Genomic DNA, 19,676 nt, shown 5'->3' on the forward strand with positions numbered 1-19,676 from the left:
CGGGATGATCTAACCCATCCCAGATCTGAAATTCTGCTTTTAGTATTTATTCCGGACAAGTAAAAGCTCCGATCTTCAGCCTCTCCTCTTTCTCGAAACTAAGATTATAAACACCTTCAGATAGCTGTATTTCAGGAACTAATGAAGCAAAACACTTCATTCTTTAATCACCAAATTTCTCCAAACCACTTAGAGGCGTGCTCTGCCACAGCCGCCCTGGCCCCGCGCTCCGACACACGTGTGGCTGTGCAGATGGGCAGTTTACTAGCTTACACTGTTTGCCTGCAGCTGTGCCATTCAGCAATGATTTCCTGCTTGGGTTTTATGCTCCGTCCAAAACCGACAATCCTGTGTTTCCCTCAGAGGCTGGCCATGGCATTTATAAGATATATTACCTATAAAATATCCAAGTATTTGGCAGCCTTAAATAGTCTGATGCAGAGGACAACACAACACGGTAGGAAATGAAAGCAGAGGAAAGGGGGAAAGACAAAGTTCTGCCTGGGTTTTGATGGTTTACTCTTTCTTGGCCAAACTCCTGAGGCTTTCCTGCAATTCTCTGAAGTGCTAGCCACATTCCTTCAGCAAAGGTGGAGTAAATCTCTCGGTCATCCACAAGATGTGGCTCAGAAACATACGCTTCTTACTGGAAAAGGAAAACCAGGAAGGTTTGTCTTTGCTTGCTGTTTAAGCAGAATTTATATGCGATATTAAAGGAATTTGCCTGTGGAAAGTATTGAAAAATATGCAGTAAGGCAGTCAGTGACAAAAGTTTGGGAGTTTTTTGTGACAGATCTTGCAAATGTGGATATACGAAGTGATAGCGTGAGAATATTATGTGACTGTCAACAGCGGGGGAAACCAAACATCTGGCTGGCACTAGGAAAGGAATTTAAATCAAAGGAGGGACAGGACTGAAGACCTTTCATCAAGAGAGAAAAAAAAAAAAACAGCAGGAGCTTGGAAGAGCCCACTAGCCTATAACCTAGATCCAGGAGAAAACAAACCGAAAAGGTTTCTGGTCTACTGCATTAAAAACTCTTACAATCAAATCCTGAACTACACATGCCTATATTAAGAAGAAATAAGCACAAGACTGTATATGCTGAAGAAAGCAGCCTTTTTTATTCTCTTTGGATTTTAAAACTCAGCATCACCCTGTTTTCTAAGCTTGTTATTTTCCTTAGAATCATAGAATGGTTTGGGTTGGAAGAGACCTTAAAACCCATCCAGTTCCAACCGCCCTGCCATGGGCAGGGACACTTCCCACTGGATCCAGGTTACTCAAAACCTCATCCAACCTGGCCTTGAACACCTCCAGGGATGGAGCATCCACAACTTCCCTGGGCAACCTGTGCCAGTGCCTCACAACCCTCATTGTTAAGAATTTCTTCCCAACGTCTAATCTAAATTTTCCCCCTTCCAATTTAAAGCCATTCCCGCTCCTTGTCCTGTCACTCCATGCCCTGGTAAAAAGCCCCACCTCAGCTTTCCTGTAGCCCCTTTCAGTACTGGAAGCTGCTCTAAGGTCTCCTTAGAGCTTTCTCTTCTCTTTAGCACCAAGAACGAAACACCCACCGAGGTCAACCTAAGAAAAAATCTACCATGACCAAGAGAAAGAAAGTGGGAAGGTGGCAGGAGAGGAGGGCGCGCACAATTTTGGCAGAAATCTAGTTCTAAGCCAAGTCAGAGTAACCATCCTTGCTCTGACACTTCACAGGTAAACCCAGATGGCAGAGAGGATAAAAATGAATTTGCCTTTGAGAAACATTCACCAAAATAAACATGCTTTCATAAATTCCAGCTCAATTGATGAGCCTTTTTCATGATCTTTCATTCTCCCAAACTGATTTTCATAGAATCATAGAATAACCAGGTTGGAAGAGACCCACCGGATCATCGAGTCCAACCATTCCTATCAAACACTAAACCATGTCCCTCAGCACCTCGTCCACCCGTGCCTTAAACACCTCCAGGGAAGGTGACTCAACCACCTCCCTGGGCAGCCTCTGCCAGTGCCAAGTCACTTGCCAATTTTGCAAGTGATCTGTCTGTTTTCACCTTGACAGAAAGCAATGGTTTTTCAATTAAACAGCCAAAGACTGAGAGCGCTCTTAAATTTCTGCATGTAAAGGAAAAGGGAGTTAATCCCTGGAGGACCCAATGTGGCTTCAGTCCCATGAGAACAATGAGAGATGGCAACCAGTTTGAAAGACGTAGATTCTGATCACATTCCCAAGTGAAAGGGGACAGGATGAGAGGGAATGGCCTCAAGCTCTGCCAGGGGAGGTTCAGGCTGGACATTAGGAAAAAATTTTTCACAGAAAGGGTCATTGGGGACTGGAACAGGCTGCCCAGGGAGGGGGTTGAGTCACCTTCCCTGGAGGGGTTTAAGGGACGGGTGGACGAGGTGCTGAGGGGCATGGTTTAGTGTTTGATAGGAATGGTTGGACTCGATGATCCGGTGGGTCTCTTCTAACCTGGTTATTCTATGATTCTATGATTCTATGATTTTAAGCATACAAAAATCAGATTTATATCTGGGATGGAATCAGCCATTCACATAGCAGGTTACAACAAAGGGAGATGTTGGCAAGAGATGCTCCATTTGTGGGGGGGAAAGGAGACAACAGGGCAGTTGGACTTCATGGTGCACGTGCAAGAAACAGCTGAAGAGAAGATAAAATTTTAAAAACAAAGGAAACCCCTGGAAAAGTCTACATTAAATGTACCTGTTAGCTCAGAGCAGACATCAGTCATTTGCAGTCAGGTCTGCCGACCGGAGACTCAGACCTAGGCCTTATAAACCTAGGATATTGGAGGTTAATTTTATTTAAAATCTAAAACATTATGGTACAAAAACGGAGACTTGGTCAAACAACTGTAATTTAACCAAGTACTGTCACCACCAGAGAGAAATCAGTACCGTGCCTTTGGAATCCCTTTATCCCTGGATCCTGTGCACCATGACCTCTTCCCAGTGTTCGTGGGATTTTCACAAGATAGCAAGAGCACAGATGGTGATAAATTAAAAATTTTCAGTTTTGAAGAACATGAGGTGAGAATACATGAATCTTTAAGTTTTATATTTAAACACAACTAGACTGACATTTCCAGTGAGCTTTAATCACAAATGAAATTAGGACAGCCTGTGATATGGCAGAATTAAGTTTATATCTATGTATATTGCATTATACTGCATTATATTACATTACATACATTGCAGCCCACAGAGGGCCAACTTTTACTTGTTGCTGAAATGCAGCTGCCTCTGGGATGAAGGGAAGCTTATTGAAACTTCAGTAAGAAATGAAGAACAATGGAGCCAACTGAAACACTAGAAGAGTTTTGAGGAAAAACACAAATGTTGACCACCTAAACTTAAAAAAAATATATATATACCACAATTATGGTTCAATGGGCTGTCATTTCTGCTCTTGGAAATATGTATTTCTGGAGACTCTGTCTTCCATACCACACAGAAAATAATGGTTCGGACCAACGCTGGCAAAGAAAAAACGTCATAAAAAAATTTACAAGAATAGAAGAGTCTGTTAAAGTCTATGTCTAGGTGACATTGCAAAAGTCTAAGTACCAGGAGGTGCTGTTTGGCTTGACCCACAGCAGGAATGGGAGCATCCACAGCTTTTATTTTCTGCAGCCAGTTCTCACTGGCTTCAGACACCCTGAACACAACTGTCAGTTCCATTTACCGGCTGTCATTCATTTTCATTTTCCATGTTTAATGTTAAAACACCATAAAATGGTATTAATGAGCATTAGCATTTTAATATCCTCCCTGTTTTATTAATCTGTGTTGAAGCATGAAATCTACCATTGCTGTCAGCACCCACCTGTGAAATCTGCTGTTACTCCCCATGGGCTGCTTGCAGGGGGTCTCCCTTGCTATAATTATTAGCACAGTCAGCTACAACTACAGGTGCAGATAATATTCGTGATTCCTCACTACAAACAAGCAGATTATTAGCCCTTTTATACCTACTTTTGCCTTTTTTTTAACAGGGTAATGTTAGCTCTTGTTTGACTCTGCACACTTACAGGGGTTGGGTTCTGATCTCAGCTACGTGGCCTTCGACGGAGATTCTTCAGCTCACATCAAAAGGAGAGCGTAAGGCTGTATTTCAGACTGGTGCTCATAATTAACGTTAGAAACGTATACATAAATACAACTAAACAAATCCTAAGGCACTTATAGTTCTGGCCAAAAAGAAGTTGCATGTTTATGCAGAACAATAAAGATGTAAGAAAAAGGGAGGGAGAAAGAAAAAAAAAAAAGAGGGTGTGTTGGAAGAAAGAGAAAAGTTAATTCTGAACCATGTAGGTACATAGTTCATGGTTCTCATTGCTTAAAGGATAAAGCCAAATAACATTTAAAAATTCCATGTAAGCTGGGAGCTCTCTTGTTGAATCTCAACGTTATTTTCTCCTGATCCTTTGATGGAGATTAAAAATTTCCATGTGAATACATAGAAAGAAACAACAGTTACTCTGAGATTTTTTCCCCCCCAAGTATTTAATGCTCCAAACTAGAGCAGCCAGCCACCATTCCCATCTCCTCCCCCCTCCTCAAAGGGAAAAAAAAAGTCAACTCACTTTGAAGAAAAGACAAAACAGGGTCAGGGCAAGGGGGATTAGGGAAATGATATTTATATCATGGACCAAATTAAAATGTCAATGCGAGAGGCAGGCAAACAGCCCTTGCCACATATATACACCAGGCATGTTTCCTCAAGGAAACAGGAAAGAGATTTGAAAAGAGTTAATGCAGTCCTGAGTTAATACCACCTGCCTCAGACTCAACACCACTTAAAAGACAGTGTTTGGGTCCATTTCCCACAATGCGGTTTTAACAAGCACAATGGAAAAAGCAATTACAGGCCTTTTCCCCTTCTTCTCACTGATTCATTGCTGAAAATGCTGGAATTTCTGAGACATGCTAAGAATGTGGAGAAAGCAGACAAGGACCACGGACAAAAGGAGAAAGTATCAAATGATAAATTTATCGGGTGTGCCACAGCCCTGCAGGAGGCTAATTATGCCTTTCTATCTTGCAATAATCTTTTTACCTTTGTTTGGTGTACCTAGGACTAACTGTAACAAAAGGAAAATTCCAAAGTAATCAGGCAAGCCAATAAATTACCAGGCAATTACTTATGCCTAAGTCAACAACCTGCAACACCAATCACAACATCAAACCGATGTTATTTCTTGCTACGTTCTGTGTGTCCTGTTCTACTGTCACAATCCCTATCACAAAAAGGGTAAGTGTATTTCTTTTCTCCCCCCACCCCCAATTTTGTATTAATTACTTACGTTTATCAGTGTCTTTTATTATGTTTGGACCTAAAAGCCTGCGGAGAAGGCAAGGAAACTCTGAGAAATGTTCTTCTAAAAGGTAATTCCACATGACTGCATTTGTGCTTCATCTCTCTTTCCATACTATTTTCTAACCAAAACTTTCAGGTCTGACAGCAACCTACTCCCAACACTCGTAAAAGCGTGTGGGACGATATGTCAAAAGCCACTGCGCAGTTTTGCTTTGCAGGCTCAAGTTTATGAACGACTTCCCAAAACTGCAGAATCGCCACCGAAATCCCTCTGCATCCCGGATGATGGAGGCAAAGCAGAAGACGACACGCAAGAGGCAGTGACAGACACCAGAATGCAGAGAGGCTCCAGATCGAAGTATGGAAAGGATGGTATGGACACAAACCACATAAAAAGCTGTTCTCAAGTTCCACCAAGTCTGGATGCACTTAAAGGAGCAGGGATCTAACTTACGCTTCTGCCAAAAAACCCTTTGGGAAACAAGGCAGCTTTCTGAAAAATTGACCACAGAAATTAAAACTCCTCAATTACACACTCAAGTCCTTTGACAGCATGTGCGCACTCAGCTCAGGTCATCTAAGTAACCTTAACTCTGCCCACTCGCCAAGCAGTCAGGAACACCCCACAGCTCCTGACTAATACAGCTTTTGCACGGAATGCCAGCGAGTTCAGACATTTTTAGAACTTCTCCCTGACCAGAAGTCTCTGAGGCTGTCGGAGGCCACCCAGGGTGTTTGGCAGGTTGTACACGCTGCTGAGGAATGGATCTCATTCATTCCCAGACAGCATCCCATTCTTCTAAAACAAGCGCACCTGCACCAAACACGATTCCTTGCCAGAACTCATCTTTCTCCATTCTCTCCCACCTCCGCCTTTGCAGCCATCTGTGTCTGAGTTACCAACTTTTCTCTAAATGCCTTTGAAATGAGGCTCCTTGTCTGAAAAATGCACTGAGCAAAGACATTCTACTGATATGCCTAAACAAACACACGCATATGATGCGTTTGATGAAGTTGACGCGTATCCATAAAACAGATGAACGATGTAAACTTAAGGTGCCTAAGTATATATTTGGATAGATTTAAATGCTTCAGACTTGTCTGTATAAAACATGTAAGCGTCAAAAAATGTAGCCATGACCATAGCTTCCCATGGGGAAGCTCTTTCACCCTGCTCCTCTGCGGCTGTGTCAAAGGCACTGTAGAGGTCCACATGGCTTTGCTCTGTTTCTCCATGCAGACACCGAGTGTGGTGGTCTGCAATCAAATGGACCCATTCCCAGTTTTGACTTAACAACGTGCCCATTCTTTCAGCAGTCGAGGAGATAATTGGAAGCTCTGGTATGTAATTCAGCCCTGCTTCCACCTGTACAAGTCCCAAATCTACATCCTTCTCCCCAGCAATCGCTCTACTTTAATGAATTCCTACCCTCACTACTGACTACTAGTCTTTACTCCACCCTTCCCTGTAGGACATCTATTCCTTTTACCATGCCATTTGCAACATGATCTTCCGTCCTGTGAACAAACTAACTTTTTTTCTGTTTTGGTCACTTCATCCTTTCCTGAAGAACTTTAAGATGAAGTTTTTTGGCCAATGAATCTCACCTCCTCTTCTTCATGAGCCTACCTTTATTCACAGTGCTCTTTCCAGGTGGTCTTCACCTGGGAAAGTTTGGTGTAAAATGCCATGTGTGCCCCAGTTCACCTCTGCATCTTTGATTTAGGGAAAATACCACTCTCTCCTCCCCATTCAGGCCTTTGACTTCTTCAAAACTGCTAACTTAACTAGACAGCACTCACCACTTCCACAGACTGTCCTGTGGCCAATTACAATGCTATACTCCCATTTTTTATACTTTTTCATTTTATTTTAAGTGAAGAAATTTGTAGTTGCTCCCCCTTCAAGTCAAAACTGTGTTCTAAGATCAGCCCTTACCTCCTACTGTAGCTACTTATCACATTCAAAATGAAACTTGGAACATTGTCCTTGATTGACAGATGATTCTCTGACTTAATGAAGATTTCTTTCAGGCATGTGTGCCCCATCTTGATGAGAAGCATTTATTCTCCCTTCTACACGCGAGAAGTTAAAAGTCTCCCACCACAATAATTCAATGCTATAATAAAATCAGCAACAGCATTATATACATCATTATTACTGTCCATGTTTCATTTGACTGTCCAAGGCACAACGAAATTTTACCTTGAACTAACACCTAGAATACAAAAACGATGAGAAGTGGAATAGTAGAGAAACAATCACCATTTTATCTCCTTTCTAAAAATTCAACTCATGAGTAGAAGGGGACTTGGCATTTCAAAAGGATAAGTCAGTGACTGAGGTGGTGTGGAAGAAAACAGAGCTAGAAGCAAACCAGAGAAGGGAAGAATGGAAAACATTGTCTTGAAGTTCTTGAAAGTCATACAATCATATCATCTGAATAGAAAATACAAGACAACTCCACTGCAAGAGAAATCTACCATGATATCACATAAGAGAATTGTACCCTCACAGGGAGATGTTGTCCAGCAAGGTAGACGAGAATTTCACCTTGAGTATTATCTTACAAGTAGGGAGTGTGATGACAGGATGAGGGGTGATGGTTTTAAACTCAAAGAGGGGAGATTTAGATTAAGTATTAGGAAGACATTTTTCATGTGAGGGTTTGGAGGCACTGGCACAGGTTGCCCAGAGAAATTGTGGCTGCCCCATCCCTGGAGGTGTTCAGTACCAGGTTGGATGGGGCTTTGAGCAACCTGATCCAGAGGAAGGTGGGGTTGGAACTGGATGGGCTTTAAGGTCCCTTGCAACCCAAACAATTCAATGATTCTGTGCAAGTAACGCTGTGTGGCAGAAAACATACTGTATTGATGAAAGAATGCTCAGGATGATACTGTCCTAGTGGCAATGATTTAAGGAAAAAAAAAGAAAATAAAAAAGTGCATATAGATGAATAGAAGAAGCACCATTCTTCCTTGGTTCAAAATCCACATCTCATAAAGACAAAAGTTAATTTGACTGAAGGCTACCCAGGAAAACTGCAACTGCATGAAACAGTGGAAAAAATAGTTAACAGTTTTAAATGTTTACTATCAGATCAGAGCAAGCCCAGCAGAGGCCACCAAGGGGGCTCAGGAGCACATGACACAGGATGAGAAGCTGGGGGAGCTGGGTTTGTTCAGCCTGGAGAAGAGAAGGCTGCAGGGGGGATCTGATTACAGTTTTCCAGTACCAAAAGTGAAGCAACATAGGAGACAGACAGACTTTTCCAAGAGATACACAGTAAAGGGCAAAAGGCAGCAGATGCAAGCTGCAACAAGGGAAATTCCAGCTGGGACATAGAGAAAACAACTTCTCAGTGAGTAGCACAGTCCTGGGACAAGGCCCAGACTCCATCCTTGGAGATTTTCAACACTCAACTGCAAAAAAAACCCCGTAGGCAACACAGAAGCTAGTCTTCCTTGAGCACAAAGTTGGACTAGAGACTGCAACCTAAATCCTTCTAGGATTCTATAACATGTCCATTGACATTTGAATGATTTTTTTCATGTCCTCCCTACATTCACTTTTCAAAGGGAATCCAAAGGGTTATCTGATGCTGTAAATCCCAGAGGAGAAAATTAACAAATTTTAACATTTACTTTAGAAAAATTTGCATGAGGAGCAGCTTGCAGGCTCAGGATGCCGTGCTGTGACCAAGCGTGCTTCAAGTGTCGCAGGTACATGGCCACTGTGGCCCATCCTCGTCTTAAAGACAGATGTGCAGATATTTGCAAAGTCTATCAGCTCCAATTCAGCACATCCAAGGACACGCCTGCCCCCAGGTAGTCTGCTCCCAGGAAAAGGAACTGCATTTATTACAGGAGTGATCTGCTGAAAAGCATAATTTGTTTAAATCTGGTTTGGATCATTAGGGTTTTCTCCCCCTGAGGTTTCAGGAGTGAGGAGCTTGATTGGTACCACTGAAAGATGGTAACAGTAACGACATTCTGGAGGAGGAGTAGGACACCAACTAATTTTAAGTCTCGGCATTTCTAGTAGGGAGCAGAGAAAGCTCCAACAGCTGGATATGTTTGACAAGGAAAGGAAATAGTAAAGACAAATTGCCATTTCACATTGTACTAGATTAAATGCACTGAGAAAGAGCTTGGGTTTAGTCTTTTTCCCTCCCCCCCCTCTTTCTTTTTGTTGTTTGCAAAGCCAGAATCTATTTGCCCTGTCTTCACACAGTATACTTCCTGCAGGAGCTATTTGTTTATTTACCCATTTTAATCACAAGGAAAGTATTCATTATAAAATCTCTCTTTACAGCAAAGGAGAAACCTTCCAGCCACAAGGCTGACACATGTTAACTTGCAGGTATTCACAGAGCAGGTTCTGTTTTAAGCCATCTTTCAGGCAGCCACACAAAGACCACCAAAGCTGGGTGTTCAGCTCTGCCAGACCTCCCCCAGCCAGCAAGCCTTGCCAGGAAACACAGGTGACAGCCTGAATGATAAAAAGGCATTTAGAGGGGGGAAAAAAGAAAAAATGCACTGGTTTAGTCTGGGCAGCACCTTAATATAAACCTGCAGGGGCCTTTGTGTACAGCACAGCACACGGCCATCCAGGCAGGAGCTTCAGAGCCAGTCACTCACACCTCCAGTTTTCAAAGATCTCATACTGCCCCTTGTCTTTTACTGGGGAGAAGGGTGGCTCCACTGCAGCTCTTCTCATGGGCACAGATCTCAGAAGACAGCACCAAGACAGCAAACCTCCCTCTCCCCTCCTGGTGCTGGACCTGCGGAGGATTCCTGGACACAGCACGGGGGAGCTGAGTAGAGAAGCTTTGCTCTGGGATTGCAGCTGAAGCACTTTGGAAAGGCAGAGCGCTATGACCTCACACAATTTGCTCTTATTTATTTCAGCAGTTCAGGAAAAAAAACCCACCCCAGTGTTTAACTTTGCAAACAAATCAGACTGACTTTGGCTATAAAGCTTACTGCAAATTTGTTCAGAGAAGAGTTTCTCTACTGAAGAATTCTGGCAGCAGCTCTCCAGTGCTAGCAGAGCTGCAGGAGAGCTGATTTATTTTCTTAGCTCCAGCTCAGCCTCTCATGGGGTGCACTAAGAGGGGGGTTCCCCAGGGAAAGTGGATTTTCCTGGTGGCAAGCAAGAAGTTAGCACTCAGTGTTCCCAGGACAGGGCAGCGCGAAAGCTTACTCAGACCTTTCAAAGCAACCACAGTGCTGCTGTTTATCATTCTTGCTTTTCCAGTACCACACATCATTCCTTCTGGCCACAAATAGAACTGCCCACTTCCCAGGTGACTGTACAAGGGAATCGGTGGCTTTTTTTACACCCAACAATTCAGAAGGACGAGATTTAGGACAAAATGAAGATTTGCAAAACTAAACATAATACAAATTTACCTTGCTTTTAGGAGGAGGAGAGGGTAGAAAGGAGACAGGACACCATAAAAGTATGTGAAATGGTCTAATGAATAAGAGAAAGATGTAAGCTATCAACTTTGTTTTAGGTAGATGGACACAGTCTTTTGAAACAAAGTCCAAAGATCTCCTTAGCTCAGAAAATCCAGTTGCCACTCTGGCGCATAACAGAGAAGCCAAAATGTCTGAGCAAACACACAGTGGCACCTGTCTTTGTGAAAAATGAGATGACCAGCTCTCAGGGCTGGTGCAGTTGGGGTGCCTATAGATAAACTGCCCAGCATTTCCTATTGTAAGTTTCTGTCTTCATCTGTTAGTAAACTTTGCCAAAGTTTAACTGTTTTGGCTGAAATTACCCATGCCAGCTGTTTGCCTTAAGCTGATTTTTTTGGATAGCTTCATCAGAAATGTCTCAGCTATTTCCAAGAACAAAATTATGGAAAAATACTTTGTTTTGTCCATGTTAAAGATATTTCAACTCCACTGAAAAGCTCTAGCACTTCCACGCTTGCTATTTGGCACAAGGTTGTCTTTTCGTCAGGGCACTACATTTGTAAACATAAAAAGTGCCCATACTACGTCAAGCTGAGTCTGAAAAAACACTGTTTGCACATGCTTGGAAGAGACCTGGTCTGCAACTGAATTTTTTGACTCTTTCTACATTGGGCATGCTCCATTCTCTCTCTTTCTGCAAGGTAAATGAACTGCTTGTCCACTACTCCACAGATTAACAGACTACACTCCAGGTCAAGGTTATAAAGGCTGAGCTGGATATTCTTTGAAGTTTGGAGCATCCCATGTCCTTCTGGTGGCTGACCTGAAAGGTGATAAATCTATGTTGATAACAGCTTCTCCATTAGCAAGAATCACAGTAGTCCCACTGATTAATCCTAAAAGTTTCACATATATACATATAAATACACTTTTAAATGAACATCAGGGTAACACTTCGGGTACTCAAATTAAGAAAAGCTAAAACTATGTTGCTTAGACAACATTAATTAAGACCTTGTGTATACACATAATAACACAATACTTAAAACCACACTCACCTACTTTTCCTCTCTCCCCAATCTCAATCTCTTCTTCACCCCATGTAAAGATGGACTGTGCCCTGGGGATGAATCAAGGTTGTGTAATGAGGCAGAAGAAAGCCCGCCTCATTTCATAGAACATGTGTGTTAAGTGTACAAGGCAGAGGGCTGCGAGAGAAAAGAACTTCTAATATTTAAAGCAAACGAATGATGCCTGAAGAACTAATTTTTAATTTTTTTTTTAAATTCCAATCTGTTAGAGGAGTTTACAGATGCTGTTGAATGCAGAACATAAATCTGATTTATGCAAGTTTCTGCTGATTGTGTGCTTTTGATTTGATCACTGTCACCCTGTGACAGCTATCATCAATGGAAAAGATTCTTTCAACATTAAGAACCCTCTGTATAACATTAAGGACTGAAAAATGGCAGACTAAAGTCAAAGACAATTCAAATTTCAGCTCTTATGTGCTTTAATTCTTCCCTTTCAGAATGTGCAAGTCTGCTACTTCACTAATGGAGATGCTGGAAAGACAGTTAATGAAGTGTACGCAGAGCATTATAGTATCACTGATGAACACCAAGAATCCAAACAGAAAGTATTTATCTTATATTTTTGGGTACTCAACCTGTACCAAAGGTTTGATTAGCATATTCGTAACAAGCTCATGCACTGACGAACCTCGACAAAAGCAATTTTTGCGAGATAATAAGTAGGGCCACATACTGCTTTGTTCTAGGTAGCCTTGATCTGGCATTGGATTCTCTCGTCTACAGAATCACAGAATCACAGAATAACCAGGTTGGAAAAGACCCACCAGATCATCGAGTCCAACCGTTCCTATCAAACACTAAACCATGTCCCTCAGCACCTCGTCCACCCGTGCCTTAAACACCTCCAGGGAAGGGGATTCAACCCCCTCCCTGGGCAGCCTTTTCCAGTGCCCAATGACCCTTTCTGTAAAGAATTTTTTCCTAACGTCCAGCCTAAACCTCCCCTGGCGGAGCTTGAGGCCATTCCCTCTTGTCCTGTCCCCTGTCACTTGGGAGAAGAGCCCAGCTCCCTCCTCTCCACAACCTCCTTTCAGGTAGTTGTAGAGAGCAGTGAGGTCTCCCCTCAGCCTCCTCTTCTCCAGCCTAAACACCCCCAGCTCTCTCAGCTGTTCCTCATAAGGCCTGTTCTCCAGCCCCCTCACCAGCTTCGTTGCTCTTCTCTGGACTCGCTCCAGAGCCTCAATGAGAGGAGAAAACGGCAGCCTCCACATGTCTACAGGTTGCAGCTGTGAGCAGAGAGAAATCCTTACACACGTAACAAATGTTCATCTGTACCTGCGCAGCTGACTGCAGGTACAATGCCATTCATGTACATCTATATTATAAATGCCTACTAATTACACATGCTTTTAAGCTTATACACAGGATATACAGAGCCACACGCACCTTCAACACCTACATTTCCAAGCAAATTTGATTATTCCATGTTAAAACTTTACAGGGGAAGGGGTTGCTTTATATCTATCTTCCTCCTCCCCCTCCCCCAAGTCAGGTGTCTTGTTTCAGCAGGCCAGGGCTTTAGAAATATTCTGGAAAAACAGAACACAAACTACCATGCAATTTCACTTTGATCAAATTCCTTCTGCTAGCAGCTTTGCTGGGATTGTTAGGAAGCAAACTGTCAGCACACAGCAAAGAAATATCAGTGCATGCCTGTGCAACACGCCGGGCTCACAGAGCACAGGCTTAGATCCTGCCCTCTGCTACACATGAAGTTCACAGGGAATAAGGACTCTCTTCTTCCATCTGCCCTGAATGCAGCAGTGAGGCAGGATTCCAACTCAGCACTCAGGAGAGTGCCAAAAAAGGGACTGGCTACTGTGCTGGCTGCCACCCCAGGGCCCCAGGGGTGTGAGGCTCGCCAGCTGTGGGGTGGAGCTGTGCCCCCAGCCAGCTACAGCCTCTGCTCCTGTCTCGCCTGCTGGCTCAGCTCGTGTAATGATTGCTTTAAGAAAAGTAATATTGTGCAGTTCATCTTGTGGTGCAGGTGTTCACCTTCAACTATCCCTGTGCTGGCAGAGCAGCTCCTGCAACACGCAGCCTGCGCTCGCCGGTCTTCCCCACGCCACAAAGCGCACCACCTACAAGATCCTCAGGTTAGCTTTATTCTGATAAAAGGAAATGTTTAGGAAAGAAAAGCTCTTGCCTGAGTACCAGGAGATCAGACTTTTAACCGACCTTACCCCTCACACTGGCTCTGTGCAAAGACGCGATACAGTCCGGTGGACTTGGTACAACTACCCAGCCAAGACCAACATCAGCAACTCCTGTTTCATCAATGCAGAAAGGAAGAACCAAAGGTCTCTGCAGAGAAGAACTCCAGGGACCAGCAGAAAATTCAGCCCAAACAAGCTGCTTCTTGCTCACACTGAGGTCACAGCCCCTGTTCAGACAGGATAAATGCGGTCGATAGCAAGGTACGGTCCATGACCTCTTGTGAGTCTAGCAGGAACAGACCCAGAAGACATCACTGCTGGGTGTCCACAGTGGATGCAGGGGTGAAGGTGTCTGTCCCAGGGCAGAGCTCTGATTACTCCTCCTTGCAGCCAGGGCAGAAGCTGCCAGCACACACTGCTCAGCCCACGCAGGCTGAATCCATCCCGGAGCTAAGCAAGGAGCACTCGGATGATCATCCTGCCCCAGTGACGCAGAAGTGTGGAGGGAAGGAGCAATTTCCAGCTGTGGGATATAACAAACTGCTAGGGGCAAGACTTTCTTCAGCTGTTCCCCAAGTCACTGTGGAACCCCAAGCATTTGACCTTGGTAGATTCCGACAAGGCAGGACTGTTGTGCCCTCGAAGAGGCAATTTCGCTAGGACCCAGCGTTGAATTAGTACGTGAGAGAGAAATGGAGACGGGGATTTTAACTGCCAAAATGCATTTTTTCCCTCCTAGGAGAGGAAAGAGAGAGCAGCTTAACTCCCTGAAAAATAAATTTCGCCAGGTTCAAACAACATTAGGGGCGTGATATTTTTTATTTTTGTCTGGCTGTACATATTTGAGGGGGTTCTACTAAACAGATCATTTCCTCTACCTTTTATTCAAAGGCACAGTGATCTTCGCTTTTAAAACTCCAGAACTTGTTTGGTTTTCTATAGTGCAATAAAACTTCAGGCAGGAGAATCTATTATTCAGTCTTTTTAAAATAGTTCATAAAAATGTATTAAAGGGCTACAAACTGAGTTACAGACTTCCAAAGAGCATTTTTGAGCTTTCTTAACATAGAATCATAGTAGAATGTCACTGCTGCCGAACAAATAGTGATTTTTCTCCAAACAATCCCACCAAAAGAGGAACAAGTGCACAGAAAAATTAAGGGATCTGTTCAGTACCACAGAGCAAGACAATGCTGAGCCGATGACAAAACCTTAGTATTGTGACTCCATTATGGAGTCATGATAATTAAATTCAGCCTTTTTTTGAGGTGTTGTATCACAAAGTTGTCCCAAATCTTAAAGCAAGATTCATATACTTGGACAAAACAAAGATTTTGCCATTTCACCTTCTTTTTATTCCTGTTCTCACATTAATTGCTAGTGATTTTTAATTTTGCATACAATGCATACATGAATCTGAACAAAGTGGAGGAATGCAATTCACTCGTACAGGTGCAGCAATACACAGAATTTATTCAGGGTGGCAGAGCTTGTTCTTGCCATCTTAACCAGACCTTTGCAGCTAATCTGGAATGACACTGGGCTTTTATCCTATTTGGAGCAACAGATCCCACATCCATAACCACATTAGGTTTCATGTAGCTCCATAACCTGGAAGTAATCATAATTATACTCTGCAAAAGGGTGAGCTACAGCCACTCACAGGATCTACAGTTTTTACTGCTGGGCAACATCCTTTCTGCTTTTGCATGTCAAAATAAAATTTGGAAAAAAAATGTAACTGCTTCACTGAGCTACAAACAATGAAAAAAAGGTGTTCTGCCTGCCATCAAACCCCACTGTTAAAACATTAACACAATGTAAATATTGTAATATTGAGGAAGCACACTGTGTCAGTACTTCCTGGCACCGTACAAGAGCTTCACTGTTCACTTCAGTCCCTGCTGTTAGTTTTAAACACGCACAACTTAAACAAGGCATCTGAGCTTCTCCAGTCCTGGTGTGGAATTGCAGAGAGGCAAAACCTTACTGTAGGTTCTCTCCAGACTAAAAAACAAAGTATTAAAAAGAATCCTTAAACCCAAACAATTATGTACATGTCAGTACTTTTGAGGCAAAAATATTCCACAGAGTCTTTCAGAAGTCCTGGCAGATTGCTGCCAAACATGGAAAGATCTTTGGGAATGCACTGTCCTCCCCTTCCTCAGAGAAGAAAAATGAGCTGCAAAAGCCCACTGATGCCAGGAGCCTGAAAGCCCAATTTACTCCTCACAGCAAAAGTTGTATTCCCCAGATTTGCCAGTTAAGCACATTATCTGCAATTGACTCTCTGTCTCAAGTGACTGAGCGAGCAGCTCGTGTGTAATGAAGAGAACGAGGCAGCAGGTAACGAGGCAGCAACCTGCTATCAGTAAGCCAGATGTTGCCATCTTAAGAAACATGTAGCTACTGGAATTATGTATTTGTCATGGAAATGTCACAGAAAAGAAACACAGCTTCATAAAACAGTGAAGGCAGAGCATGATCTCTCTATAGAAAGCGAAGAACCAGCTGGTCGTGATTGCAAAGTCAGCTGACTTGTTCTAGGGGGACTTGGGGGCAACTGCAAGAGTTCACTCTACTGGCTTTGGTTAATACAAAGTAAAATCCCACCCCTGACAAAGCTGAAGATGTCACCAGTTTCAATAGAAATAGCATAAAGCCTTGAAATTTGAAGTTACTACTATTTACACTTAAAGGCCTCATTGTGTCACGCGCTGCCGCATAGTCTGACAAAGACCGTCCTTGTCCCACAGACCTAATGATCTAAATTCAAACCAGCACGAAATACCAGGGAGAAAGAACTCAATGTGTGAAACGTCTTATATTCCAGAGATGTCTTATCCCAGCAAAACCAGATGGCTCAGATTTCAAGAATTGAGTCCTACCTGTTGTATTGCGACAAAAGAAGATGTAAACACTGCTTTGTGCTACACAGGAAATACAGTAAGTCCAAACCATCACCGACTCTCTAAAATACACTGAAAAAAAGCATGTGCTGTTCCCAAAGCTCTCTCACCTTTCAGACATGTTCCCATACACAAATGGGAAATGACTTGTACAATGCCCCCATGTGCCAGTCAATGTATCGGATAAGCTTTATTCTTACGCATGGTAAGAAATTGCCCTAGGGGTTAACACAGATTTTCCACTTAATTTTAACTCACTCACAGACCTTATTCTGGGAGAGCTCCTTCCATCAAATACCCAGCTGCATCACCAGATTTGTATATAATCCTGACTACCACAAATAACCGTCCCAATGTTTTTTCACATGTCAGTTTATCTGCTCAGAAAAAACACTACGAACACGACACTTAGTCAGCCTCTTTATCTTTAATCTTACTTAAAAGGGGAGAAAAACTGTTGAGAACTCAGTAAGCATTCAATATAACTAACGGGCATGAGAGTGCTACAAAAATTCTAGGCACAGGACAACATTCCAAAACTGAACTTCTTACTGTGAGGGTGGTTGCTCATTTGTTTGTTTTTTAAAAGATAAACAGGGTTTTTTTTGGTCTGTTTTATGAAATATTATAGCTAACATCCTTCTCCGCTTCCATAAATGGATGTTTTTCTTACTCTCAGTGGGTGGTCTCAGAGTTTTGACAGAGGAACATCACAAGCTAAAAACATGGGATGCTACAGAGATAGCCCACCTGCAGTGGTGGTGGATGTGAAGGGGAAGAGAAAAGGTGGTTGCAAAGGCCAAAACAGACTGTGGTGGGGGAAATCAAAGGTCAGAAATGTATTCACAGCCCTAACAATGGGGCAGCCCTGGTGAAATGAGCAGCCAAAAAGCACAGATACATTTGGAAAACAAGGCATGCAGAAAAGAGGCAAAAACTTTAGCTTTCACTTATGCTGTTACTACATATAATTTTAAAAGGCCTGAATAAGAAACTCAGCCATAACGCTTGGCATCCTTTTTAGTGTAGTTAAAACATTCCCTGAAAGTGGTTTCTTCTAAATTTCTGTTTTATGCTAACCGGTTTAATGAAACAAATCTTCTTTTAAAAGCTCTGGTAAAAACCATATGTCAATGCAAACACTTGCAGGTGTGTTGCCTGGTTTCTTACCTGTTTTCTACAAGGAAGTCTACCACGTATTTCTTCAGACAGTAGAGATGGGCATCCATCAGCCCTGTTCTGATGTGCATTCTGGGGTGCCTGGAAAAGTAAAAAGAAAAGGAAAGTCATGTAGCTTTGCATGACCACTTACAAGAGCTTGACTTTGCAATAAAGACAGAGGATAGTGAAAAGCGTGTAAAGGCAGATCTGTTCCTCTCCATCTTCTGCTGGATTAACCAAGGAGAACAGTGCCGGCTGCCATTATTGGAGTGTTTCTATAAACTTACACCTGCTGGCCCTGGGCTGATTTGCTGCGAAAGAAAACACCTCCTCCAAGGAATCATTACTCCTGCTACATCTTCTTATGTAAGTGGAAATTGCACATTACTGGGCAGGAAGCCAAAGTAATGGGCCCAGAGTGCTAAAAGTTACAGTGGGTAATGTCAGGGTACAATAATTCAAAGCTTCTGGCTAAATGCCTGCCTTAATATGCAAGGCTGTGCATGTTCTGCTAGCAAAAACAACAACTCTACTGTATTTTTTCTAGCACTTCCTGGAGGGGAATATGGGAAGGAGATGGGGTCTGCTCACCTTTCCTACACTACCTATTACAACTGACTGCCGCAGCTCAATTACAAAGTGTTTGCCTACCCTGCCAAGCAAGATGGAAAAGATTGGTAGAACTCCTCACCTCATTAGCCAAACAATGACAACCAGGGAAGTCTCTGCTTTCAGACCAGTGGCAGGTTAATATTTCAGAAACTCAGACATCTCCAGTAGCTTCAATATTTTAAGAACAAAGTTTTAAATCAGAAAGACTCATCAATTACTTCTATTACTTCTCTCTATGAATTCTCTGCTCTTAGTGGAAAACCTTTTTGGAACTTGTCTCAAAGCAGCTAGATGTTTTATGCCAATATTACTTTCCCCTCCACACACCTGTAGCCTCATGTAAGTGTGTTTCAGCTGTCTGAACACTTGCCATGAGTTCTCAGGACAGAAAAGCCACAAGGATATTTATCTTGCAAATTAAAAATGACAACATACAACAACAGCCAGGGACTACACTGGACTGTTTGAGAGCTCTGTAACTGCACTCACAGTCCATAGGCAAGGCAGGAATTCAAGACAGAAATTTCTGTCCACACCTGGAATCGTTTGTATTTTCATTTTTCCTCCTCTGATGACTGGATTTCATAATGAAGTTTGAATGAACATATCTTACCAGTATATCTCATCCAACCTTTGTTCACTTATTCCAGAACAAGCTGAAATCAGATGTTTGTCATCATGATCACTTTTATTATTTAATTAGCTCAGCAGAGCGTTTACTCACAACTTGAGCTTATATAGAGATGTATATGTAGTAAACCAATACTAGCACACCAAGTATTTAATTACATTGAAGCTACCAAGAATATCAGGTGTTCTAGCAAGCCACTTTTCAGTGCATTTATCAACTAATGCGTTGAACTACCAAAGTATTTAAGTCTCAAAATGTTGTCATTCAGGTTGCATTTCCCAAGGATGCCATTCAATTCCAGCTAAGCATGTTATTAAGTCCCATTTGCAAAGCAAAGC

General features: G+C 42.6%; 1 protein-coding gene across 2 annotated transcripts in view; it reads right to left on the reverse strand.

Annotated features, from left to right (window-relative positions):
• Window positions 1-19,676, reverse strand: part of EIF2B3 (eukaryotic translation initiation factor 2B subunit gamma) — a 104,292-nt gene that overhangs the window by 32,028 nt on the left and 52,588 nt on the right. For both annotated transcript variants that reach the window (XM_069862972.1, XM_069862973.1), the window contains exon 6: window positions 18,105-18,194. In XM_069862972.1, the coding sequence (XP_069719073.1) occupies window positions 18,105-18,194 (90 nt within the window). The remainder of the gene's footprint in view (window positions 1-18,104; window positions 18,195-19,676) is intronic.

Source organism: Phaenicophaeus curvirostris, chromosome 8, assembly GCF_032191515.1.
Source record: "Phaenicophaeus curvirostris isolate KB17595 chromosome 8, BPBGC_Pcur_1.0, whole genome shotgun sequence".
Classification (NCBI taxonomy): Eukaryota; Metazoa; Chordata; class Aves; order Cuculiformes; family Cuculidae; genus Phaenicophaeus; species Phaenicophaeus curvirostris.